Source organism: Marmota marmota, unplaced genomic scaffold (genome assembly GCF_001458135.2).
Source record: "Marmota marmota marmota unplaced genomic scaffold, marMar, whole genome shotgun sequence".
In the NCBI taxonomy this organism is placed as follows: Eukaryota; Metazoa; Chordata; class Mammalia; order Rodentia; family Sciuridae; genus Marmota; species Marmota marmota.
The window spans coordinates 18,214,066-18,241,565 of record NW_026000016.1 but is presented as its reverse complement, the minus strand read 5'-3'; the positions used below and the strand labels follow the sequence as shown (position 1 = coordinate 18,241,565).

Genomic DNA, 27,500 nt, shown 5'->3' with positions numbered 1-27,500 from the left:
GTAGAGGATAGGAAAGGCAGCAGAACACAACAGACACTAGTATGGCAATATGTAAATCAATGGATGTGTAACTGATGTGATTCTGCAATCCGTATTTGGGGTAAAAATGGGAGCTCATAACCCACTTGAATCAAAGTGTGAAATATGATATATCAAGAATTATGTAATGTTTTGAACAGCCAACAATAAAAAAAAAAAGAATAAAATTAGTATTATAAAGATTAAAGGTTGAAATCTAAACAGATAATCTCCAGAACTTTGTTTTGGGTGTGTCTGTTTTTTGATCTGGTATATTGCAGTCCTGCTAATTGACTTTCAAGTTTGCAGAGTAATTTTAGCTTTGAATAAACTTTTGTCATCTGTGATTCAGAATGGTGTAAAGTAAGCAGAGCATTTGAAATTCAGCTTGATTTTCAAGTTTCTCAGGAGAGCAACTTTTATAACTAGTATAACTGTTAAAGTACCATTGTAACAAATAACCAAAAATATCACATTGATAGAATAAAAATTAGTTATTTTGCATTTTATGTAAGAATACTTTACTGATGTGTATTCAAGGAGTCCAGAATTCACAAGCTTTTGATTAATAACATTAAGAATCTCTATCCAAAGCTTCCAACTTCTAAGTTTTAAAGTGGTCTGGTCTGATTTGGATTCTTTACGTAACCAAAAGAAAAATGTTCTTCTAAGGAGTATTGTCTAATGCTCTTTAAGAATCTCTTTAATACCCTTTAAGAACAGAAATATTTCCCAGTGGCTCAGGAGGCAGACAGAGGCAGGAGGATAGCAAGTTCAAAGCCAGCCTCAGCAATTTAGCCAGGTGCTAAGCAATTCAGTGAGACCCTGTCTCTAATAAAATACAATAAATAGGGCTAGGGATGTGGCTCAGTGCTCAACTGTCCCTGAGTTCAATCCCTGGTACCCCCCAAAAACAAATAAAACAAAAAGAATAGAAATATTCAGATCAGCAACCAACATGATCTAAAAACTTGGAACGTTTTTTTAGTATCCTTTTTTTTTCCCATTTTTACAGAGCTAGAAAATGTTTTCATAATTCTTATTATGGCTTATAAACAAAATCCCAACCTTTTTCTATATGCTGAGTCATTTGTTGGTATCTTTTTTTTTCATTTTACAGAGCTAGAAAATATTTTCATAATTCTTATTATGGCTTATAAACAAAATCCCAACCTTTTTCTATATACTTTTTCTATATACTGGGTCATTTGTTTTAGCATGGTAATTTAAAATTTCAACTATGTTGTATTCAGCTTCACAGATTAGTCTTGTTTATGTACAGCAACACACCCTAGGATACTGTGATAGAATATTCTCTTCTATTGGTAGGACCCAGCTACCAGTGGGAATATCTTGGTAGCCACTTCTCTTTTCTGTAGTCTCAATCTAATGAGCATTATTTAGAAATTCAATTTTCTTGCAGAGTATTTTATACTAAGACCTATAAAATATAGATTTATTTCTATTATGCTATTTGTAATTACACATAATATTTTTGTTAGTCTGGGGACCTTATAAGGACCTGATTAAAACCTTCATGGTATTAATAAAGTACCACTTTGTAATGACATGAGTAGAATAATTAATAATAGAATATGATGTGTTAGTTGGTAGTTTCTTCCTCAGTTTTATATTCCCAAATTCTTATATAATGTTTGGTCCAGGAATACTATTTCATATATTGTTGAGTCTACAAACACTTAGCAAATTTAGTTAAAACATTTGAATTGTGCATTAACGCCTTGGTCATCATGTTAATTATTTTAATATTTTTTCCAAACTACCCCATACATAAATACATACAAATATTTTATTCTTTTCTAGACAGTGTATTTCTGTGGTCTGTTGAGAATGATAATTAAAATAAATTACCATTGTTTGTAGCAGCTTTAAAATAATAATAATTGAGACTTACCTGAAACCTGATAGTATTTTAAACAGCTTTTTAAATTCTAATGTTGAGAAGTTTTTTAAATTATAGCACTTAAACCTCATTTAGGTGTGGTGCTGAAAATAGACTTCCTTTTAAGTTTTTTTTTTTTAATTCCTGATAGTGCTTTTAAAGATGAGAATTTATAGACGTAAAGTACTTTGACTAGGAAAACACAGTTGATAGTGTATGATGAGACCAGTGGTACAAAATAGAAGATACAGAGGTAGACTCACATAAATACAGGTATCTCATACTAGACAAAGGCACCATAAACATACATTGGAGAAAAGATAGCCTTTTTAACAAATGGTGCTGGGAAAACTGGAAATCCATATGCAGCAAAATGATGTTAAATCTCTCTCTCTCACCTTACACAAAACTCAAAGTGGATCAAGGACCTGTGCCTAATAGAAGAAAAAGTAGTTCCATATCTTCATAATGTCAGATTAGGACCTGACTTAACAAAACTACTTAAAGCATAAGAAATAAAATGAAGAATCAATACATGGGATAGATTCTAACTAAAAAGCGAAGAGAGAGCTTACAGAATGGGAGAAAATCTTTACCACGTGCACATCATATAGAACACTAATCTTCAGGGTATGTAAAGCACTCAAAAAACTTAACACCAAAAATAAATAAATAAATAGCCAACCCCATCAATAAGTAGTATTTTAATTTCAAAGTCTGTTTTCTTAATTACTTCTAAATCATGACAATGGGAACATTAAATAAAATGGATGAACCTGAGCTTGGATGTTCTTTCCTTTTCTGCTCTGTTCCACAGGGCTCTCTGTAGTATTTCTTTCACACCTGTCCCTCTTATAAATGTTTTGTCTTTTGTTGTTTGCATTAAAAGCTGGTCAGTCAGCTAGGCACTGTGGCGCACACCTGTAATTCCAGCCATTTGGGAGACTGAAGCAGGAGAATCACAAATTTGAGTCCAGCTTCATCAACTTAGTAAGACCCTGTCTTGAAATTAAAATAATAATAAAGGAGTAGGAATGTTAGCTCAGGGGTAAAGGACCCCCGGGTTTAATCCCAGTACAAAAAACAAAAACAAAGCCAGTCGATCAATAATTATTAACTATGTACCTTTATGTAGTGTCCCAGTCTTAGGTACTGTAGGAAGAACTATACAACTAAGTCCTAACTTTTAAGTAATTTGATTACAAGATCAAAATAACATATATACAGGACAATATAGTGAACTACCAGCTGGAAATTTAATAGGATTTCTTTAAAAAGAGGGAAATGAGAAGTAATAATGGGTTTCAAAGAGAGCAAGTCTGCTGGGCAAAGTGGGTCGTAGGAATTTTGGTGGCTCCTTATTGGTATAAATGGGTATAGTGTCCAGTATTTTAAAAATTTGATATTTCAAACACCACAAACTGACCTACTGTATTTGGTATTTTTAAACTTTCATAATTCAAAAAATGTGTAACTTTGTTGTACGAGGTTTAATTATGATAGAATGGATTTTTATAATCTATTAATTGTATTACCTTTTCCTTATACACATCAAAGTTCTCCTTTCCTTCCAAACTCATTTTAAATTCCTTGGTTGATTATCTTAATCACTCCCTTGCCTTGCTGCTTCTACTCTTTTCCATTTTTTTTTTTTTTTGTTGTTGTTGTTTTGTCAAACTTTACTGGTTAAAACAGTCTGCTTAAATTCTGTTCTCAGTGTTCCCCACCCGCACCCATGTAGTTAAGTATATCTAGGGAATAATAAACAACTATGATCTCTGGTAGTACTTTAAATTCTTGAACATTAAGTCCAAGTTGCCCCTTAATGTTCCTCATCTGTTTGCTCTTCCATTTTCCTAGAATGCTGTTTCATATTTTCTTTTTTTCTCAAAGCCCAAAAGTCTCCTCTTTCAGTTCTGTTCTTAGTAGATGACTTTGTATCCTAATTCACTGAAAAAATTGAAGCAAGGAGAAAATAATTTTTACCAGCTCCCACTTGCATCTATACCCTTAACTTCATTTGGGTCCTTTTATTCTATCTGCTCTCCTGCTCCATCACTAATCTATCTGTACTTCTGACTAGAGCATCCTTTCTACTTGTCCAGTAAATTCCATTTCTCCCTGTTTATATAAGAAAGTTGCCCCAGAAATTCTCATTTTTCGTGTATCATCAAAATTGTTGGATTTTTTTACTCCCAGAATTAATTCATTTGGAAAATATTGAATGTTCACTGTGTGTCGGGCACTGAGAATATGTCAGTGGAGCTTACATTTTAGTTGAGGAGACAGACAATAAACAAGAAATATACTGTTTGTCATCTCATAAAAGTAGAGCAGATAAAAAGTTGGGGAGTCATGTACATGGGGTCCAGATTGTATTAAAAAGAATTCCCAAGGTAGGCATAAATATGAAGATTAGAATTGATCTACCACTTGAGGGAAGGCAGGGAGTCTTCTGTGGGGATATGTGAGGGAAAAGAATGTCAGGCAGAGGGCATAGCTTACCAAAAAGCCCTCAGCTGAGAGTACATCCCATTGTTGGAAAAAAGAAAAAAGAATGCATGGTTGAAGCCATGGTAACTGGCAGAGTGGTTTGAAAGGGTAAGGGGGAGGAGGTTAGAAATTTAGTGGGGTAAGTGGGAGGACAAGATCATGAAGGATCCTAGGTGAACTTTTTCAAGGCCTTTGTCTTCTATTCTCTTTAAATAATTTTTGTATGTATTTTTAGTTGTTGATAGGCCTTTATTTTATTCATTTATTTGTATGTGATGCTGAGAATCAAACCCAGTGCCTCACACATGCTAGGCAAGTGCTTTACCACTGAGCCACAACCCCAGCTCATGCCTTCTATTCTTAGTGAACTGAAACATATAGAATATTGTTGAGGATGTTCATTTTAAGATTTCTCATTGTTGAGGGTAAATTGAAATGAGGAGCAAGGGAGAGCTGTTCTGAAGTTTTGATAGAGAATAATGGCTTAGTCTGAGGTAGTGCAAGTGGTGACAAGTGATCAGAAACTGGATTATGTTTTTCCAAGTAGAACCAGAAGGATAGCTGGAAGGAATGAACATGATGTGAGAAGAGAGGACTCCAAAGGGTTCCAAGTTTTTGGCTTTAGTTATCGAAAAGATGGAGATTTCATCATCTGAAATGGAGTAAGTCATCATGGAGGTTGGCAGAGAATACAGGGTAGGAATGATCAGGAGTTCCTTTTTAGGACATGTCAGATATCTCACACAGTTACTATTTTTAAATAACATATGTGGACTCTCAATATCTGAGCAGGAAGATTCTAGTTTTATGGCAGTGAGAGAGGTTTAGGCATTGGGCAGTGAGAATCTGAAATAGAATGTCACCAGTGGAAAACCCAGGTAAAGGAAAGTATTAACCAACATCAAAAAAGAAGATCTCTTTCCATGTTTCAGTCTAGGTGATGGGAAAATGAAGAAAGCCAGGAAAAAATGGATTTAGGGGGAAAGATAATCGGTGGTTTCAGATATGGTACTAGTAATTCAACAAGATAGAAATGTTCTCTATATAAGTAAACATGTTTTTCTTTTGGGGGTTGGGGCAGGATGAAACCCAGGGGCTCAGTCTGCCACTGAGCTATGCCCCTATTTTCTGATGTGTATTTTAAGATGGTGTTCCAGTTGGAATAAAGTTTGAATTTTGAAATTGACAAACTAAAAGGGGATGGCTAAAACCATGAAAGGTTATGGAAAAGAGAATAAAACTAAGTAGAGAAACTTGGTTGAATTATTTTTTTAAAATTTAAAGAGTCAATAAAGAATTAGTCTATTGTGAGTAATTACTTGGACGTTAAAACCAAAAATGTTGTGGTAGTTAATGGTTGTTAATGCTGGAGTAGATAGTTGTTAATGATGGAAAAAGGACAAAACAGATAAGCACTGATGAATTTGTCAACTAGGAATAGGCTAATTTCTTTCAAAAGCATAGACAATCCTACCTTACCATCTCTGGGTATCTATGATCATTTATCTTCTAAAGTTCATTTCAAATGTACATCCATTAATAATAGCTGGTGTTTATTGAAAGTTTATTTTTTGTCATGTATTATGCTAAGTATTACATGAATTTATTATAAGTCCCAGTGTTAATTCTGTGATAGAGGTACTTTTATTTTTTCCCACTTGTTATTGAAGACCAGAGAAATAATTAACTTGTCCAAGGTTGTATAGTTTCTGGCAGAAAAAGAAATTGAATTAGGGACACTGGTTTTAGAATCTATACTTTTATCTACAACACTATTCTTTTCTCTGAAGTCTGCTTAGCTTCTTTGACTGGCTTTACCCACTGGATACCTGAGAATTGTAGGCAGTATATTTTATCAGAAGGTAGGATAAAATGAAATCCTCTTATATAGATAAAAAATGTTATAAGACTATGCTAAGTGAAAAATGAGGGGTACAGTAATAAATAATGAGACTATAGATGAGGAAGTGGTGTTGTAAAATGGAAGGAGCAGAATTTGATCTGGACCTTAAAGAATGGGTATTACTTTGACTACTAGAGATAACATGGGTGGGATAAAAAGTTGTGATATACTACAGATAGTAGTAACAGCTGGAGCAAAGGTATAAATATAGGAAAGAACAAATTGTGTTTTGTGAAAATTAAATAATCCAGATTAGCTGATTTGGCGGAATGGCAGTGGGTTAAAAAGGAATACCAATGTAAGGTTGTGAATAATTTTGAGCAGAGATCCATGGAAAGCTGTGAGGTTGCGCTAGGTTTTGTTTAAAACAGAACTCTGTAGTTCTGCTTATTTCATGGTGTAAATATGTGTGTATATATTAAAGAAATATTTTATTTTCTTTCTAGAATGTCAGTTAATGAAAACAGAACGACCAAAGCCAAACACATTTATTATCAGATGTCTCCAGTGGACCACCGTTATAGAGAGAACATTTCATGTAGATACTCCAGAGGAAAGGTAAAAAAAACTTGTTTTCTTCGTTTTATGAAAAAGCAACACTCAATCTAAAAGTGTATTTGTAGATGAGTTCATCATTTGTAAATATATTTATTAAATATATTTGCAAAATGCTATAGTCTATTATTTAGGTTCTGGAATAATACATGTATAACTGTGGTTCACAAAATTGTAAACTGAACCTCTAGGAATGCTGGAAGATATACTTCTTCAAAGAATACAGAATATTTAATGATTAAAATAAAAACTAAAGTATTTTTATGATCATACTGTCTTTTTAAAAAAAATTTATAATTGTGTTAGTATTGGAAATCAGGCATACAAGTGATAGTAAAAGGTTTTAAGTATCTTGTGCTTATAGATTAATTCCAAGTAATTGCCTGGAGAATTCATTGAGAAGGTTTTTAAGATTTGTTATAAGCTCAGTGGTACAGGTATGGGATGGGAGTTATACTTGGATTAATAGCATTGCTATCATCTTTGCCAGATCAAGTAGCAGCAACACATCAGGAACTAGCTCATCAACTCCATCAGGACCATATTTCCATTGTCCTCATCTGTAGTCAAGTTTTGCACTCACCTTCCCACCTCCTTGTTTTGTCTTGATACTCTTTTATTGGGTGGCCTGATAAATGAGTTGGGTCTAGCAAACAATGATAAAATTTTCTGCACATATGTTAACATATTTGATCCTAGGCAACAATTTTGTGAAGTTAGCTATTGTTAGCCTTATTTTCCAAATGAATACAGTAAATTTTGTTATAACAGGTTTCTCTAAGATTTTAATAAAAACGAAAACAACCTTTAAAAAAAATTCTAATAAATGGTAAAGGGATTTTTTTTTGTTGTTGTAGTTGTTTGTTTTGTTTTGTGCAGTGAGTGCTGAGGATTGAACTCAGGTCCTTACATATGCCAGACAAGTACTCTACTACTAAGCTATAAATCCAGTCCTTTAGTGTTACTTTAATAATGCTTTTTGATCAATAGAGTAAATTGTGATATATGATTTCTTTAGGAAATATAGAAAATAAAGAAAAATAGGGGAATAGAAATTAGTAATACTTCTAATTCTATAGTTAGTATTTAATATTAATATATTCTTTTCTACACTTCCAATATTATTCTTTGCTGATGTGTTTAAGTCTTTAATGTACACATAGTTCTTTGTCTCTTGTGGACTTAGGTAGGTCCCCTAGCTATACACTTACATATCTCTTGGAACCTTTTATACCAACTACATCATGACTGTAATCTTTATTTGCTTTCCTCACTAGACTGTAAGCTTCTTGACAGTAAGAAGCATGTCTTCCTTACTTTCTTTTCTATTTTTTTAATCTTAAGCACATGGTTCAGGGTCTGACATAATATTTATTGACTGGCTGAATGAGTGAAACTCTCCTTTGTCAGTGTTTGTTCTTTGAAAATATTCTTTTAGTGGAACATCTCATTGAAGCATGACTTATTTTTCCATTTGTGTTTACTAAGCTGGATTTATTTTTTTTCAACTATACCATTTTATTTTACATATATATTTTTTTAATTTATATATGACAACAGAATGCATTATAATTCTTATTACACATATAGAACCCAATTTTCATATCTCTGGTTGTATACATAGAATATTCACACCAATTTGTGTCTTTATACCTGTACTTTGGATAATAATGTTCATCACATTCCACCATCGTTAAATACCCCACAAAGCTGGATTTAAGCCAAATCTTAAGACTCTAAAATTCTTTGCTATTCCTATAATATAACACTATTCCACTGAACAATCAATTTTCATTTGCATTTGTGATTAGAAGAAAAAACAGTTTTAGTGGAAATGAAAAATGGCATGTTTATTTTTACTGTTGGGACATGCTACTCTGTATTCATCTAGAATCTGATGTTTGGAGTTTTATATAACTTTAATGTCAGTGAAGATTTAGGGAAGCTCAAAAAGTTAGAAAAACTATTTTCAGTATTCTGTCACCAGTCTAGATGTAAACTAAATGTATGTATCTAATCTTTTTTATGCATGATATAAGATTGTCAATGATATAAGATTGGTCTATTCTAAATAGTGAGCTTATTAGGTCTTAGTAAATAAGAAATTCTTTTCTCTCAGATGGATGATAGCACATAGATAAATACTTGGGCTTTTAGATTTTTATTTTGTAATATTTTCTTGATCTTTCTGTCGTTCTAGTACTAGCACTGCATGGTTTTAATTAGAGAAGCTTTATAAAGCTTTCAATTTGTAGTTAAACAACATTTCCCATATTATTTTTAAACCAAATGCTCTTAGCTGTTCTACTGCATTCATTTTTTAAAAATTTGTTATTTTTAGATATACATGACAGTGGAGTATATTTTGACATATTTTACGTACATGGAGTGTAACTTATTCTAATTAGGATCCCATTCCTGTGCTTGTACATGATGTGGCATTTCACTGGTGGTGTATTCATATATGAACATAGGAAAGTTATGTCCAGTTCATTCTACTGTCTTTCCTATTCCCATTACCCCTCTCTTCCCTTCGTTCCCCTTTGTCTAATCCACTGAACTTCTATTCTTCCTTCCCTGCTTGTTGTGTGTTAGCATCTACATATCAGAGAGAACATTCAGACTTTGGGTTTTTGGGACTGGCTTATTTCACTTAGCATGATAGTTTCCCAATCCATCCATTTGCAGACAAAGGTCATGAAGTCTTCTTTATGGCTGCTTTGGAGAAATGCATCACATTTTCTTTATCCATTCATCTGTTAAAGGGCACCTAGGTTGGTTCCATAGCTTAGCTATTAGGAATTGAACTACTGCATTTATTTTTTAAAGTTTCTTTTTTAACTGATACATCAAAACATGAAAATTGTACATATTAATGGGATACTCTGTAATGTTTTGATATATGTATAAATTGTGTGATATTTAAATCAGGTTTAACCTCAAACATTTATCAGTTTCTTAAGGTAAAAACTATCAAAATTCTTTCTTCTACCTTTTTCAAATGTACAATAGGTTATTGTACATTTAGTCATCCTACTGTATTAATAGCATACTAGAGCTTCTTGCTTATACCTAGTGGTAACCTAGTACTCATTGATCAACCTTTCCCTGTCCCTTCCTGCCCACTATTATCCCTGAACTCTGATGATCACCATTCTACTCTCAATTTCTATGAGGTTAATTTCTTTAGATACCATATGCATGAGATCATGTGATACTTTCTGTGCCTGGATTAATTCACTTAACATAATGATCCCCAGTTCCAAATACCTTGGATTGTCTTAAATAATAGGATTTCTTTTCTTTTTAAGACTAAAGAATATACCATTATATGTGTATATCATATTTTCTTTATCCATTCATGTTGATAGACACTTAGGTTGTTTCCACCTCTTTGTTATTGTTAATAATGCTACATTTAACATGGGAGGGCATATATCTCTTTTGAGTTTCTCATTTCAGTTCTTTGGATAAACACCCAGGATTTGGATTGCTAGATCTTATGGTAGTTCTATTTTTAATTTTTAAAGGAATCTCCATATTGTATTCTATACGTGACTGCTATGTTATACATTCCCATAGGGTTTCAGTTTTTCCACATCTCTGCTAACACCTATTATTATTATTGTTTTTATAACGACTATCTTAGCAGTGTGAGGTGTTATCTCACTGTAATTTTTGACTTGCATTTCCCTGATGATAGTAATGCTGTATATCTTGTCATACACCTGTGGGTCACTTGTGTGTCTGCTTTGGAGAAATGCCCATTTTTAAGTTGGGTTATTTGGGTAGGTTATTTTTGTCTGTTTGGCTATTGAATTGTAGAACATATATACACACATGTATATATATCCCCTTTTCAGATGTATGTTTTTTCATATAGTTTACTCACATTACTTAGTTTGTTTCCTTTGCTCCACAGAAGCTTTCTGATTGATGTAGTTCTACCTGTCTATATTTATATATGTTGCCCACACTTTTGGTATTACAGTTGAGATTATTGCCAACACCAAAGTCATATAAGTGACCTCTGTATTTTCTTCTAGGAGTTCTATTGTCTCAGCCTAATGCAAATTTAATGTTTAATCCATGTGACTTGGTTGGGTTTTGTATAGATAAGGCTCAAATTTCATTAATTTGCACATTGATATCCAGTTTTCCTAGCATGATTTTTTATTAGAGATTATAGTTATCATAGTAGTTGGGTTCATTTTGTCAAAATCATATATGCATGGAATTTGATTTACTCCATTTCAGTCCCCATTTTCCCCACTTTTCCTTTCCCCTACTCCCTTGTCTCCTTCTCCTTTCTCTACTGATCTTCCTTTCACTCATTTATTTATTTTTGATTTGTGCTTTCTACATAAGGTGTATCTGTATAAGCACCTAATATGATTTTGTTAAATTAATTCCACATTTCCTCCCCTTTGTCATCCCTCCTGATCATCTTCTACTCCACTGATCTTCCCTACAATTTTATTGATATTTAATTCTCACCTTTTTTTCTCTAGCTTCTATATAAGAGAGAACATTCTATCCTTGATTTTCTGTCTTATTTAACTTACATTATGTTCTCCATTTCAATCCATAATTTCATTCTTCTTGATGACTGAGTAAAACTTCATTGTGTATATATACCACATCTATCAAGAGGCATCTGGACTGATTCCATAATTTGGCTATTGTGAATTTCCCTAGTACCATTTCTATTTTTTTATTTTTATTTTTTATTCTAATTTGTTATATATGTCAGCAGAATGCATTACAATTCATATTACACATATAGAGCACTATTTCTCGTATCTCTGGTTGTATACAAAGTATATTCACACCATTCTTTTTTGAATTTTATCTTATTTTTTATTCTGATTTGTTGTATATCACAATGGAATGCATTACAGTTCATATTACGTATATAGAACACATTTTTTCATATCTGTGGTTATATTAAAAGTGTATTCACACCATTCGTGTCCTCATACATGTACTTTGGATAATTGTGTCCAGTCACATTCCACCAACATTTTTAACCCCATACCCCCTTCTTTCCCCTCCCACCCCTTCACCCTGTCTAGGATTTGTCTGTTCCTCCCATGTTCTCCCTCCCTTCCCCACTATGAGACAACTTGATGCTGGTTGTTTTAATGAATCATAATAATAGCCATTATTTGTCAGGTGGTTAGTATGTGCCCAAAACTGTTAAAACACTTCATGAACTAGATTTTTTAAAGTCATTTTTTTGAAATTTAATTTATATATGATACAATTTACCCCATTTAGTTTTATAGTTATATGAATTTTGATAACACAAATATAAAATATAAAAAATGACAACATATATATATGGATATATAGTACTACTATCAAGATACAGAATATGTTACCTTGTTCTCCTTTACTTCTTTTTTTTAAACAAATAGAGAAATTAATTTTAATATGTTTTCGTTTAACCCAATGGATTACCAATATAATTTGCAAAGAAAATAATTGTTAGTAAGATATTTCATGTTCATTTTCTTTGTCCTAGTAATTCTTTGTACTTTAATGTCTATTTAATAATTAGCATACCTCAATTGCCACCTCATTTCATACTGGACACATTTCAAATACTGAGTGGCTTCATGTAACCAATGGCTGCCATATTGGCTCCTTTCTCCCTCTTTCACCTTTTGATGAGACATATGCTATAGGCTGCATAATAAGTCCCCTTGTTATGTGGTTTCTTGTTGAGTTCCATCAGAAAGGGACACCAAAGAGATGAATTTAGAATATATAAGAGTAGAGAAAGGTGTTTTATTCCTCCCTATATGACTCTATTAGATTGTTGAGTTGCTTTATACATGCTTTTGGTGGGAATAACTTCAGTTAGGTCACTTTCTCCTACAAGATTTTCATAATAGATCTCTCTTATTTCACCTCCTACCTCTTCAAGTTTATAGAAGGAAAGGTGCTTCACAAAATTTGTTAGTTACCCTCAACCTGGCCCTTACCTTTATATATACCTTATTAAACAATTTTTACTCTGATTGATCTTTTTCATCCTTGAATCTTGAATAATGGATTTTAAATTATAAGAGAGTAAAATATACCTCATCTCATATCACAGGCAATGTGAGACCACATTAATTATATATTAAAATATTAAATATTTTAAAATTTAATATTTTAATATAAAATTCTAAAACTTTTAAAGAACATATTTGTATAACTTTGTGAAGTGAAATGGAAAACAAAAAGTATAAATTTTTAAAAACCTGAAAAATTAGATGATATTGTAGTTAAAATTTTTATGAGTAAAAATTTATCCAAAAGAGTTGAAAGAGACATGGATTGTATTATAGGCCATTTTTGTTTATTTTTGATATTTAGCTTGACTTGGTTTCTTCTTTGGTTGGCTTCTCCTTTATTGTAGTTCTTCCCTTTGAAGGTTTTCATCGTTGTTTTTTATTTTCTCCTTGTGGAATATTTTGCCAAGAATGTTATGTAATGCAGGCTTTCTTGCTATAAATTCTTTTAGCTTTTGTTTATCATGGAAGGTTTTTATTTCATTGTCAAATTTGGAGCTCAATTTTACTGGATATAAGATTCTTGGTTGGCATCCATTATCTTTTAGAGCTTGGTATATGTTGTTCCAGGTTCTTCTAGCTTCGAGATTCTGGGTTGAAAATATCCTGAGATCTGAATTAGTCTTTCTTTATAGGTAATCTGATTTTTCTCTCTTGCAGCCTTTAAAATTCTATGCTACTCTGTATGCTAGGCATTTTCATTATAATGTGTCTTGATGTAGATCTGTTGTAATTTTGTACATTTGGTAACCTGTAGGCCTCTTGTATTTGATTTTCCAGTTCATTCTTCATTCTTAGGAAATTGTCTGCTATTATTTCATTGAAGAGTTGTGCATTCCTTTGATTTGAATCTCTGAACCTTTCTCTCTCCCAGTAAGTCTTAAATTTGGTCTTTTGATGTTATCCCATAATTCTTGAATATTCTGTTCATGGTTTCTTACTATCTTCACTGGGAGGTCAACTTTATTTTTAAGATTGTATATTTTGTCTTTATTCCTGAGGTCCTGACTTCCAACTGATCTTGGTTTGTTTGGGGCACGTTCTTCCCTTGCTTTTTCATGATGACTATGAGTCTTCCTCTTTTGCAGTGTACATCTGAGTTATGACAACTTCTGCCCTATTGTATTATAATGTCCCTCTGTGTCACCAATACCTCCCTTTTAAGGGAGAGATCAATATTACAGCACTCAGTGTACCCAATGTGCAGCCATAGATCAGTTAGCTTCTATTTTTACATTTACAGTTTTGTTGCTATAATCAGAAATGATGAGTTCAGTTGTCTTCTACCTTATAGTCAATAGGTTTGTGTAATGGTTTACAGTTTCTAATGTAGAAGGGGGTCTGGGAGGTTGGCTGAGATGTTTATGAAGTAGGATTTTAGAATATGGAGATATTAGATTATATGACAAGTAAGAGGGTAATCATAAGAAGTTGACTGTTAGTAGGAGAAACAAAGAGACAGGCAACCCATGCAAGACTCCCTGTTACCTCAGCAATAGGATAACTGTTAGCACCCCTAGTAGAGATACCTTTGGTGCAGCCAGACCCACAGGGACCTTGGTGACTTCTTACCAGGTCCTCATTTTTGTCCCTTGATACAAGCGGTGATATCCCAATTTTGTGGTGGTGGCAGCCTCAAGCCTATATGTACCCTGATGTTGGGCTGTGGAGCCATGCTTCAGTGAATAAGGAACCCCAGCACAGGGTGGCTCACTAGGTATCTCTGAGCCCAGGACAGGCCTCTCCTCCGTATCTCCAGCAGTGGTATGGTGAGTGGGCCTCTCCTCCCGATCTCTGGCATATCCACACCATTCTTGTCTTCGTACATGTACTTAGGGTAATGATGTCCATCTCATTCCACCATCTTTTCTAACCCCATTCTCCTCCCTTCTCCTCCCACCCTTTTTACCTATCTAGAGTTTGTCTTATCCTCCCATAATCCTACTCCCAGCCCCACTATGAATCAGCCTCTTTATATCAGAGAAAACATTCAACATTTGGTTTTTAGGGATTGGCTAACTTCATTAGCATTGTAGTCTCCAACTGCATCCATTTACCTTCAAATGCCATGATTTTATTCTCTTTTATTGCTGAGTAATATTCCATTGTGTATATATACGACATTTTCCTTGTCCATTTATCTACTGAAGGGCATCTAGGTTGGTTCCACAGTTTATTGTGAATTGCATAGCATCATTTCTTAAAGAGACTATCCTTTCAGCTTTATTTATTCATGGTATCCTTGTGGAAGATCATTTGACTATATATGCATGATTTTATTTCTGGACTGTCTTTTGTTCCATTCGTCTATTTCTGCCTTTATGCCAGCACCATGCTGTGTTTCAATTATTGTACTTTTCCAATGTGTTGTGACATCAGGAAGTGTGAGGTTTTCAGCTTTGTTCTTTCCAATATTCTTTTGGCTCTTTGGGATCCGTTATAGTTCCATATCAGTCTTAGCCTTGCTTTTTACTGCTTCTGCGATAATGGCGCTTTGATTTTGATAGAGATTGCATTGAATATGTTGATCACTTTAGGTAGTATTGACATTTAACAATAAGAAGATGACTACCAAGCTAATGAGAAGAAAAATGGAATTAAAAAACTCAATCTGGAGTACATTACATAAGTGAACTGCATAAAAATAAGAATGCCCATAAAAGATGGCAGATCAGAGGAATCTATGCTATTATAGCAGCTACCCAAGAGCAATTGAAACAACACTTCTGTGGTGGCAAACTGAGGTAGGAAGAGGGTGGGAAAATGATGGTATGCATCTCAGTGAACTAGCAGCTAGATTAAACCGAATATACCAGTTTCTAAAATAGAAGAACCAATAATAAGGTGACAGCATTGGTCATTTCAGCAGATACAATTAAAGCATTTGGTAAAAATCAGCATTTCCTAACAAAAAGATGTGACTAACTAGAAATAGAGGGAAACTTAATGGATAGGGATAGAGTAAAAAAACAAAACAAAACTTCAGTTCCCATAGTGTTCAAGGGTAAAAGGCCCAAAGCTGTTTCCCTAACTTCTTTTTTTTTTTTAATATTTATTTTTTAGGTGTACTTGGACACAACACTTTATTTTATTTATTTTTATGTGGTGCTCAGGATCGAACCCAGGGCCTCGCACATGCTAGACAAGTGCTCTGCCGCTAAGCCACAACCCCAGCCCCGTCCCTAACTTCTTAAACGAAGTGAAAGTGTCTGGTCTCTTTATTTTTTTATTTAACACTGTACCGAAGGTCTGATCTGAGGTAATGGTGGAGCTAATGTGTAAAAGAGATACAGATTGGAAAGAAAGAAGTAAAACTGCCCTTAGTTGCAGACAGTATAGTTGGCTTGTGTGGAAAATCCAGAAAAATAAAACTTACTCGAAACATTATATGAAGTAAAGCTCGAGTGTACAAAGTCAAAATGTAAAAGTCAACTACATTTCTAAGTACAAGTAAAAAATATTAGGAATTGGGCTGAGGATGTATCTCAAATGATAGAGTGCTTATCTAGCAGGTTCAAAGCCATAGGTTCATTCCCTAGCACCAGTAAGTAAGTAAGTAAATAAATAGTACAAACACAAACTGTATCTCAAAGAATTAGAAATTAAATATATTTTTAAAACTTCTATAATAGTATAAGAGCATACCTAGGAATAAATTCAATTAAAAATGGCCAAGATCTTTACACAGAGAATTAGAAGCATTGCATTGGGAAATTAAAGCTCTAAATATATAGAGAGTTATACAGCATTCATGGATTCAAAGCCTTAATTAATTAATTAATGCAATTCTTCTACCAAAATTCAGCTACAAATTTAATACAATTCCATTCTACTGGACTTGAACAAAGAAGCTGATTTTAAAATTTTTGCAGGGAAAAACCCTGTTATTACCATAGCACAAAAATTGAAAAAATAAAGCTTGATAGAGCCCAAGACTATTTTTTTTTTTTCAGTACTGGGAACGAAACCCAGGGCCTCATGCATACTAGGCAAGCCCTCTGCCACTGAACTATATCCCAGCCCCTAAGACTTATTTTTTTTTTTAAGCAACAAACTCTGCCCACGTGCCCTCCTCCCTCCCTTCCTTCTTTTCTTCCTTCCTTTCTTTCTTCCTACAACTCACCTATAATCTGGGAATAGTTTAAAAGTTTTGGTTTTGAAAAATCTTATTAAAACTGTTGGATCACTTAAAGATCTTGAGTCTGCTTGCAGTGGACTTGCAGTAGCTAAACAAAACATTAACAGAAAACTGCAGCAAACTTTTGAGGGTCAGTTTACTTAATAGGATGTGTAAAAACAATTAAAATTTAACTGTAGTTTTAAATAATTTTAAGTGTATTTTAAATACTTTTTTCACCTCTTTTACTTTATTATCTCTAAGTAAATGCTACTTCTGACATTAGGCATATTATTAAAATACTTTTAGAATTATTTTCACCTTGGAGTGATGGTAAAAAGTAGTGGAGGGCTATCCAGGAATATACTATAATTGTGTTGATTTCATTTTTTATGAAATATTTAAAGTATCATCATCATCTTTAATGAGAACTTTTACTCATTTTTATAGGGAAGAATGGACAGAGGCTATCCAGGCTGTTGCAGACAGACTGCAGAGGCAAGAAGAAGAGAGAATGAATTGTAGTCCAACTTCACAAATTGATAATATAGGAGAAGAAGAAATGGATGCTTCTACAACCCATCATAAAAGAAAGGTAGAAAATAGTATTAGCTTACTTTCCTATTAGCACAGTATCTATTTCTTTGAAAGAAATAATGTTGATATATCATCTCCTTTTTCATGACATCAATTCGCTGAAAGAACCTGATTAGATGTTTTTTGTTTGGTTTGGTTTGGTACTAGGGATTGAACCCAGGGGTGCTTAACCTCTGAGCCACATCCCTAGTCCTTTTTTCATTTTGGGATGGGGGTCTCTCTAAGTTGCTTAAGGTCTCGCTAAGTAGCTGACACTGGCTTTGAACTTGAAATCCTTCTGCCTCAGCCTCCCAAGCCCTGGGAATACAACCATATGCCACCACGCCTGGCCTTCAACAATCCCATTCCTGAGGACAGAGCCCTCATTATATAATCACTCCCCCAAAGTCCCCACCACCTAAGACCATCACCTTGGTGTTTAGGTTTTAATATATGAATTTGGGTTGGAGGACTCCTACATTCAGACCATGGCATATATGGTAGATGATGATGTATATTTCATAGTGGAGCTCACATATTTATTTATCATTATTTGTCTTGGCATGGTGGTGCATGCTTGTAATGCCAGTGACTTGAGAGGGCAGGGTAGGACAATTGCAAGTTCAAGCGTCAGAAATTTTGTGAGACACTGAGCAATTGGTGAAACCTTGTCTCAGAAACCTAAAAGGCCTACAGATGTAGCTCAGTGGTAAAGTGCTCCTGGATCCAGTCCCTAGTACCACAAAAAATACAATAAAATAAATAAAATAAAACATTGGCCACTGGTTCAGTTTTGAGGATGGCCTAATCCCTCCATTGCAAATAGTATTTCCCTCTGTAACTAGAAAGTAATTAATGTGTAGTTATTTTGGCATTACATAAATGTCCAATTCTCCACCTGCTCATTTTCCTGATGATTTTAAACTAACTAACAGTCCTTGCCTGAATCAATAATTTTTTAAGGTTTATAAAATAATGATGTTCAAATTCTGCATTATTCTGTTAAGTTTCTAGTCAATGATTATCCTAAAATACAGTTTTAACCGAAAGATTAAAAAAAAAAATAAAACAAGGAAGAATGCTGAAACTATCATTTGCAGAGAGATGTCAGCCAGTTTTCCTATGTATGCATATGAGTGTTTTTTTTATCCATACAAATCTACAGTGTTTGTTACTTAAAATCAAATAAGTGACCAGCACTTTAGCACTGAATACTGACAGGGATCATGAGGGAGATGTGAAAGATACCCCCTTATATGATTTTATGAATTGCATTTTCTCTAATATTTTAGAACCTTCAAAATGAAAAGTTTTCTCTTAGGATTTAGTCCTTTTTCATTTGGCATTTTATGTTGTCTTAAAAGCCAAAGCAGAATGGCTCTGGGTATACTTCCTGCATGGTGCCTTCAACTTCACTAAAGTCAGCTGGGAAGAGCAATCTTGAAAATGTTAGTTTTTTGTTTGTTTGTTTTTGTTTTTTAATAGCAGCTACTGAGCCAATGAGGAAAACAGTGTCTTCTTTTCCTAGGTACTCTAGAATAAATACCAGTTTATATTTTTAGGAATTGTAAATAATGCTTTTTACTGCTATATACAATTTAAATACAACTTTCTTAATTAAAAAATGGTAGGTTAAAGCCAGCTGTGGTGGCACATTTCTGTAATCTCAGCAGCTTGTGAGGCTGAGGCAGGAGGATTGCAAGTTCAAAGCCCGCCTCAGCAATTTAGCAAGACCCTAAGCAACTTAGCAAGACTCTGTCTCAAATAAGAAAAGGGCTGGGGATGTGACTCAGTGGTTAAATGCCCCTGGGTTCAATCCCTGGTACTAAAACAAGAACAAAACTGTAGGTTAAGATGAATCTGAAGATCTGGGTGTTGAAAACAGTCCAACATGTCATTTCTCTAAATACCTTTTAGAATATGTTTGATATGTTAATCTTCTTCAAATAGGAAAACACAAATATTAAAGGTATTTTCCTTGAGATTTGGCTTGTATGTGGGTATGTTTTTTGTTTGTTATTATTTTGACAGTTTTGCGGCTTGAACTAGGCCCTCATGTATGCTAGGGAAGTGCTACCCTAACCCAAAATTTGGTATTAGAACAGTGAATAAGATCTCTTTGGGTTGAAGTGTGTGAGTTTGAATCCTCACTCTTGAGCTAGGAGAGGTGGCCTACACTTATAAACCCAGGTACTCAGTAGGCTGAGTTGGGAGGATAACTAAGTTGAAGACCAGCCTAGGCAATATTAGTGAGATCCTGTCTCCAGAAATTGTAAAAAAGGGATGTAACTCAGTGATAGTTTGCCTAGCATTCACAAGCCTCTAGGCCCAATCCCTAGTACCACAATAAAACAAACAAGTAACAACAACAACAACAATTCTGTCTCTTCCATGTGCTAAATGTATGAACCTGGTGAACTTATACAGCACAACTTAGAGTTTATCCTTATGTGAAATTTTGATTTAATTAGATAATACCCTGAACTTGATCTAAGCCAAATGTCTGAATCTTCTCTGTTGACTTACTTTCTGTTTTTTGGTTGAACTGAATATCTCTTAAGTTAGTTTAGCTCACTTTTTCTTCAGTCAAAAAGTAACAAACTCTAGGTTTATCCACTTATTCAGAGATTTTTTTTTTTAAAAAAGCTTCTTTTCATGTGAATAAACACATGTATACAGCTTTGAAATTTGACTATGATGATGAATTTAAAGTCAGGTCCCAGTTAATTTCATCTTTTAAATTATAGATAAGATAAAAAATTTAAAATAAGATACACCAGCTATAACCAGTTTAATTTTCCGAAATTCTTGAAAATCTGGTTAACATATTAATAAAATATTGTTAACACAGTTTGAAAATGGGAAATTTGTAACACCGTAACTTGAAATTCTATGTCTAGTGGATGGAAGGAGTTTTTATAAGAATATGTAAATTTAAAATAAGAACTTTAAATAGAGAAAAAAATTTGAAAGAGATAAAAGTAGAAAAATATATGAGGATTTTATTGTGGTGGTGGTGATGATGATGATGATGATGATGATTTGGTACCAGTATTGAACCCAGGGGCACTTAATCACTGAGCTATATCTTTAGTCCTTTTTATTTTTTGAGACAGAGTTTCACTAAGTTGCTTAGGGCCTTGCTAAATTGAGGCTGGCTTGAATTTGCAATCCGCCTGCCTCAGCCTCCCAAGCTGCTGGGATTATAGGCATGTGCCACCATGCCCAGTTTATTATATTTTTTGTTAAAAATCTGGCTATAAATAACAATAAAGGCATAATATTTTTCCTTTTTCACAATTATCAATGTGGATATTCTTATAATTCATCCTCTTTACTAAATTTCATATATTAGCATTTCTTATATGCTTATTTTGTGGTAGGCTTTGAGCACTAAGGGAAAAAAATTCCAATTCAGTGTTACAGAAGTTGAAAGAGCACCAGAGGGAGGGGTAGTGGACAGAAGGGCAAACTTCAAGAGAGTCCTTCTCCCCTTTTACTTACTTGATTTTGCTCAGATGAAACCTTGAGCTGTACATTATGGTTAATGAGAATACTATCTTTTAGATGTTTATTGCCATGGAACAAATTACCCCAACTTTAATGTCTTAAAAAACAGTAGTGTGTTATGATTTTCTTGTTTGGGCAGTTCTGCTAATCCTGTATAGGCTCTCAAGTGGCTGCCTTCAGTTGGCATATGGGCTAGGCTAGAAAATCCAAGAAAACTTTCTTACATGTCGGGGCTTGATGGTGACTTGACTGAGGCACTTTGGTGTTTTTCCACATGGTTTCTCTCTGTTGTATCTTATCTTCCAGTCATTTTTTATGTACCCTCTCTCTTTTCAGTAGAATAGCTTAGGCTTCCTTATAGCAGTAGAGCTAGCTTTGTAAATTTTTCCAAGAGGAGGAAGCATAAGCTGCTAGACTAGGCTGGGTTTGGAATTGGCAAAGTATACCTTTCATCACAGTCCATATTCAACACAGGATACAAGGATAGCACAGGGAGAGAACTGATCTCATGTTTTCATGGAAGAAGGAAGCCATCATTGGGGATTACTTAGCACAAATTGTTTGGTGGTTATTCCCTGATTTTAAAAAATTTATTATTAAAGATAAATCTTCCTCAGATTTCCTGTTATTGTCCAAGTGCTACTAGCTTTGTTACTATATTCTAAATTTGTAGAGTCCCATGTTTTTGTAGTTGAACTAATAAGTCTATTTTGTCGTTTACCCCCGCTGTCTCTTTGCTGTTTATCTTTTCCTTTGTACTAGAGATACTGAATAGTTACTAACATTTGGGGAAACTATCAAAATTATAGACAACAAATTAGTTTGAAAATGGATGTAGGTGTTCATTTTTTAATGTTTTAGAATGTTTATGTGTATGTACATAAAGGATATTGCTCCATGGCTTTCCTAAAATATCTTTGTCTAGTTTTGGTATCAGTCTGATACCTCTTAGAATGAACTGAGAAGTATTTCTTCATTTCAGTTTTCAGGAAGAATTTGTATAGAATTGGTATCATTTTGTTTTCATTAAATGTTTGTGAGAGTCACCAGTTAAACCTTCTAGACCTGGAGTTTCTTTATTGAAACATTTTCTGAGCACAAATTCAATCTCCTTCATAAATATAGAGCTATTCAAGTTATCTGTTTTTTCTCCAGTTTTAGTAATTTGAGACTTTTAGGGAATTTGTTCATTTTCTCTCAGTGTCAATTTTATTGTCATGAAGACATTATGTTCTCTTGTGTTCCCTTTAGTATCTGTAGTATCTGTAGTGATATTACTTCTCTCATCCCTGATATTGGTAATTTGTGTATTCTCCTTATTTTCCTAACCAGTCTGACTAAAGGGTATCAGTTGTTATTGATCTTCTCAAAATCCTTTTGGGTTCATTGAATTTTCTCAATTGTTGTTATTTTAAAATTTTAATTCATTACTATTATCTGATCATTTTTTTTCTTATTATTATTTTGGATTTAATTTGCTTTTTTCCCTTGTTTCCTAAGATGGAAGCTGAAGACGTTGATTTGAGACATTTCTCACATTTTCTTCAGATGGATGGTAAATAGGAAAAAAAAAAGTTATAAAAGGCACTAAAATATTCAATGACTTCTGTTTGTAGGATAAAACCCAAGTGCTTAACATGTTATTCATAATGCTCTAAACTGAGTTTAATTTTAAGAAAGTAAATTTAGCATACCTAGTAACCTTCTTTTCCATCCAAAAGCCCATTAAAATAATAGTAATTTCAAATGAAGACAAGTCCAAAAAAATGAAAAGCTGAGTGAGGAAGACAAACAGTTTTAAAAAACTTGAAAGTTTATGGAACAATGTTGAACACAGAAGTACACACAGAAGAGACTATAGAGAGTAAGTGGTCGGTCTGCCCAGTGAAATCTTGGAGATCACCTGATTTAGAAATAGGGATGAGACATGAAATTGCAAACAAGAAGGTTAATAGCTCTTCTTCTGTCTGCCTGTCTTCATGGTCTTAATTGTACCAGTCACTTTTTCAGAAGTTAAAACTGCTATCTTAGATTTCTTTTCACTAACGAGGGTTGGTCTCACCATTTCTTCTAAAAATTTTCTAGATTCCATCCTTATTTTGATGAAATACATTCTCAAATAACTTATTCAAAAGTGCTGCTTCCTTAGGCATATTGGAAGTATTCATGTAGGACATTTTGTTTATCCCATTATCCTAGGGTAGCAGCACTACTAAATCCTTGAGACCTTGAAAAAATTTTTTTAATATTTATTTATTTACTTTTAGTTTTAGGTAGACACAATATCTTCATTTTATTTTTATGTGTTGCTGAGGATCGAACCCAGTGCCTCCCACATGCTAGGCGAGCGCGCTACCTCTGAGCCACAACCACAGCCTGAGACCTTGAAAATTAATGAAATCATTTTTCTCCCTATGCTCTTTCACTTAACTGATAATTTGATTGACTATGGAAGTCTAGGTTCAAAATAATTTTCTCCAGTAGCTGAAAACTACTTACATTACTTTCAACATTCATGGTTGCAGATAAGACAGCCAATGCCAATCTAATTCTTTTTCATTTAGGGGTGCTTAGAAATTGGCAAAATTTGTTTTTGAGTGGATATTGAAGATATATACATTTCATACTAACAAATTATCTCAAGTATTTAATATTAGATTTTTAAATTTGTGTTTTTCAGACAATGAATGATTTTGACTATTTGAAACTACTAGGAAAAGGCACTTTTGGGAAAGTTATTTTGGTTCGAGAGAAGGCAAGTGGGAAATATTATGCCATGAAGATTCTGAAGAAAGAAGTCATTATTGCAAAGGTAATTGATTAGAAGAGTTTATACTAAATCTTTTTTGCCATGAACATACAAGCTTATGTTCATTCTTAGACATGCTAAAGTGTAGAAATTCCATTGAACAAGCAAAATATTGATTGTTGGCTACTGCTGCAGTAGTATTGGTTAATCGAATATTTTCAGAAATTAATAATGTTAGCCTAAATTATACTGAAGGTATTTTATTTCTGTAAGGAAATGGAGATATTAATGATATGTTTGGGAGTATTTTTACTATATATTTGTGATCTGTATCACTAATATTAATAGTGTTGTTGTTTAATATTTTTTCCCTGTATTCTGAATTTCTTACTAGATAAAAAATTGATTAGGGTAGTATTAATGGTTTTGTACTCATAACTCAGAGATTATATAACATTGAATGGAAAAGCATTCTAAGTAGATGTGAACACACTAGAATGGTGAAACTAAAAGAAATGAGTCTTTTACATTCCTTTAGAATGGCTTAATATCCCCCCTCAGCTTTATTCATTTTAGACCCTTACAAATAATTAACATGTTAATGACTCATTTCTCACTCAGAATTCTACATTGAATCACAGTTCTCTCAAAAGACAAATTTTGAAGCATTTTATAAATTGGCCCATGCTTTATGTCTTAATTCAACAAATGATAGATATAATATGATGTACTATACTGTATTATACTTTATAGACTACTTCCAAGTATCTGCAACTATAAACCTCATCTGGAATGAATTGTTCCCTGTCCTTCATGAAACTCTGATCCCACCCATTGTTGAATATTTGCTTCAAATTCTTCATAAGTCAGTGTCTCCTATTATGAAGAACATTTACTGTGGAGATGCATAGACCTAGGTTCACATCCCATTTAATGACCTTTAACAACCAATTTTAGGGAGAATACTCCTGACTAAGTAGCAGTTGGAAATATTTGGGTTTTTTGTGGGGGAAGAATCATATTTGCTTATCTCAGTTGGGAAGAGGGATATTTCTGACAGTCACCAAGTAAAAGGCTAAATATCCTTCAGTGTGTTGGACAGCCCATTAGAGTCTTAGTTTCTTTTATTTGTAAAATTGATAGGATAAATCCTACTGTTTAGGACTATTATGAGGATTAGGATGTGTAAAGTGTTTAGCACAGTACCTGAAACCAATATTTTCCGAAAGGTACTGTAATGTAGTAGTAGGCTCTGCCAATTACTAAATGATCCCCTAAGTACTCAACGTTTTATGCCTTAAATTCCTCATCTGCAAAATGACAAAAATAATAGTACCCACATCTTAGAGTTGCCGTCAGGAATAATTTAATAAATAAACATAATAGTATTTGCCATCATAAATAAATTTTATCAATTAAACTGTATTGAATTAAAATTAAAATAGTATTAAATTAAGATAAACATATTGTTAATAAATATTTGCTATCATTATCACTACCTGTTGTATATCAAACAATTGAGTCACTATCAGTTCTGTTTTGATCCTCCTTTTATGTACTAGCCATTCTTTTACTCCATTGTTTAATTTCTATTCATCAGACTTGAAATATCCTATAAGACATTGTATGTTATCGCTAACTACTTGTATTTTTCTGAGTATTTGTACAGTTTTGGATATATTTGACAAAATATGGTTAGGATACTCTGATCCATATAGTTTCTTCTTGCTTTCCCCACCAAATCTGTTTATCAATTTTTTGAAAGAAAATATATGTTCAAAATTAGAAGCTACTGATTTTTTAAGTGCATTAGTCTCTTAAACTGTGAAGTAAAACAAAAGCATTCATTACCAGGTTACAATAATAACTTTTATAATTGACCGTGTATTTACCTTTGCTAAAGATATTTGTTTATACAGCTTCAGGTTACTTCTAATGCAATTTTATTTCAATTCGAAGGACCTCTATCATTTCTTTCAAGCAGATCTAGTGGTAAATGAACTCTTTCAGCTTCTTTTTTTCTGAGTGTCTTAATTTCTATCTCATTTCTGAAGAACAGTTTTTCGAGATAAGGGATTCTTGGTTGACTCTGATTTTTTCTTTAGCATATCAACCTAATGCCTTCAGATCTCCCAAGTTTCTGGTGAGAAATCTGTTATTGACAATCCATTGAACACGTGATAAGTTGTTTCTCTCGTGGGGCTTTCAAGGTTATCTTTCAATGTTTTTATAATTTAATTGATTTTATTTTGTTTTAAATACACAACATCGGAATGCATTACAATTCTTATTACACATATAGGGCACAATTTTTCATATCTTTTTTAGCTGTTGTTTTAATATATTTTTTTTATTTTTTAGGTGTAGATGGACACAACACAATGCCTTTATTTTTTTTTTATGTGGTTCTGAGGATCGAACCCAGGTTCTGCCCATGCTAGGCGAGCGCTATACCGCTGAGGCACAATCCCAGCCCCAATTTTTCATGTCTTTGTATATAAAGTATGTTCATGCCAATTCATGTCTTTATACATATACTTTTTTTTGCAGTACAATTCTAATTACACATACATACCACAGTTTTTCATATCTCTGTTTGTATGTAAAGTAGGTTGACATCCAGTTCATGTCTTCATACATGTACTTTGGATAATGATGTCCATCATATTCCACCATCCTTGCTAATCCCCTGCCTTCTCTCTTTCCCTTCCTCCCTTCTTCCCTATCTAGAATTCATCTATTCCTCCCATGTTCCCACTCCCTACCCCACTATGAGTCAGAGAAAACATTCAGCATTTGTTTTTTTGGGATTGGCTAACTTTACTTAGCATTACCTTCTCCAACGTCATCCATTTACCTGCAAATGCTACAATTTTATTCTCTTTTATTGCTGAGTAAAATTCCATTGTGTATATATATGTCACTTTTTTTAATCCATTCATCCACTGAAGGGCATCTAGGTTGGCTCCACAGTTTAGTTATTGTGAATTGTGCTGCTGTAAACATTGATGTGGCTGTGTCCCTGTAGTATATTGTTTTTAAGTCCTTTGGGTATAGTCCCAGGAGAGGGATAGCTGGGTCAAATGGTGGCTCCATTCCCAGATTTCCAAGGAATCTCCATACTGCATTCCATATTGGCTGCACCAATTTACACTTCCACCAGCAATGGATGAGTATACCATTTTCCCCACATCCTCGCTAAAACTTATTGTTGTTTGTCTTCATAATAGCTGCCATTGTGATTGGAGTGAGATGATATCTTAGAGTAGTTTTGATTTGCTTTTCTCTGATTGTTAGAGATGATGAGCATTTTTTAATATATTTGTTGATTGATTGTATATCCTTTTCTGAGAAGTGTCTGTTCAGGTCCTTGGCTCATATGTTGATTGGGTTATTTGTTTTTTCTGTGCTTATCTTTTTGAGTTCTTTATATACCCTAGAGATTAGTACTCTGATGTGTGAGGGGTAAAAATTTGCTCCCATGATGTGGGCTCTCTGTTCACCTCACAGAGCATTCATTTCTTTTGCTGAAAAAAAAAACTTTTTAGTTTGAGTCCATCTCATTTATTGATTCTTGATTTGAATTCTTGCACCAAAGGAGTCTTAGTAAG

The 27,500-nt window shown here is 33.5% G+C and overlaps 1 protein-coding gene across 15 annotated transcripts in view; it reads left to right on the top strand.

Annotated features, from left to right (window-relative positions):
* Positions 1-27,500, top strand: part of Akt3 (AKT serine/threonine kinase 3) — a 289,636-nt gene that overhangs the window by 128,942 nt on the left and 133,194 nt on the right. For 14 of the 15 annotated variants that reach the window (XM_048809245.1, XM_048809244.1, XM_048809250.1 and 11 more), the window contains 3 exons: positions 6,764-6,875; positions 17,505-17,649; positions 23,821-23,952. In XM_048809245.1, the coding sequence (XP_048665202.1) occupies positions 6,764-6,875; positions 17,505-17,649; positions 23,821-23,952 (389 nt within the window). Of the gene's footprint in view, positions 1-5,057; positions 5,077-6,763; positions 6,876-17,504; positions 17,650-23,820; positions 23,953-27,500 lie in introns of those variants that run through there. The other variant, XM_048809257.1, reaches the window with a different exon arrangement.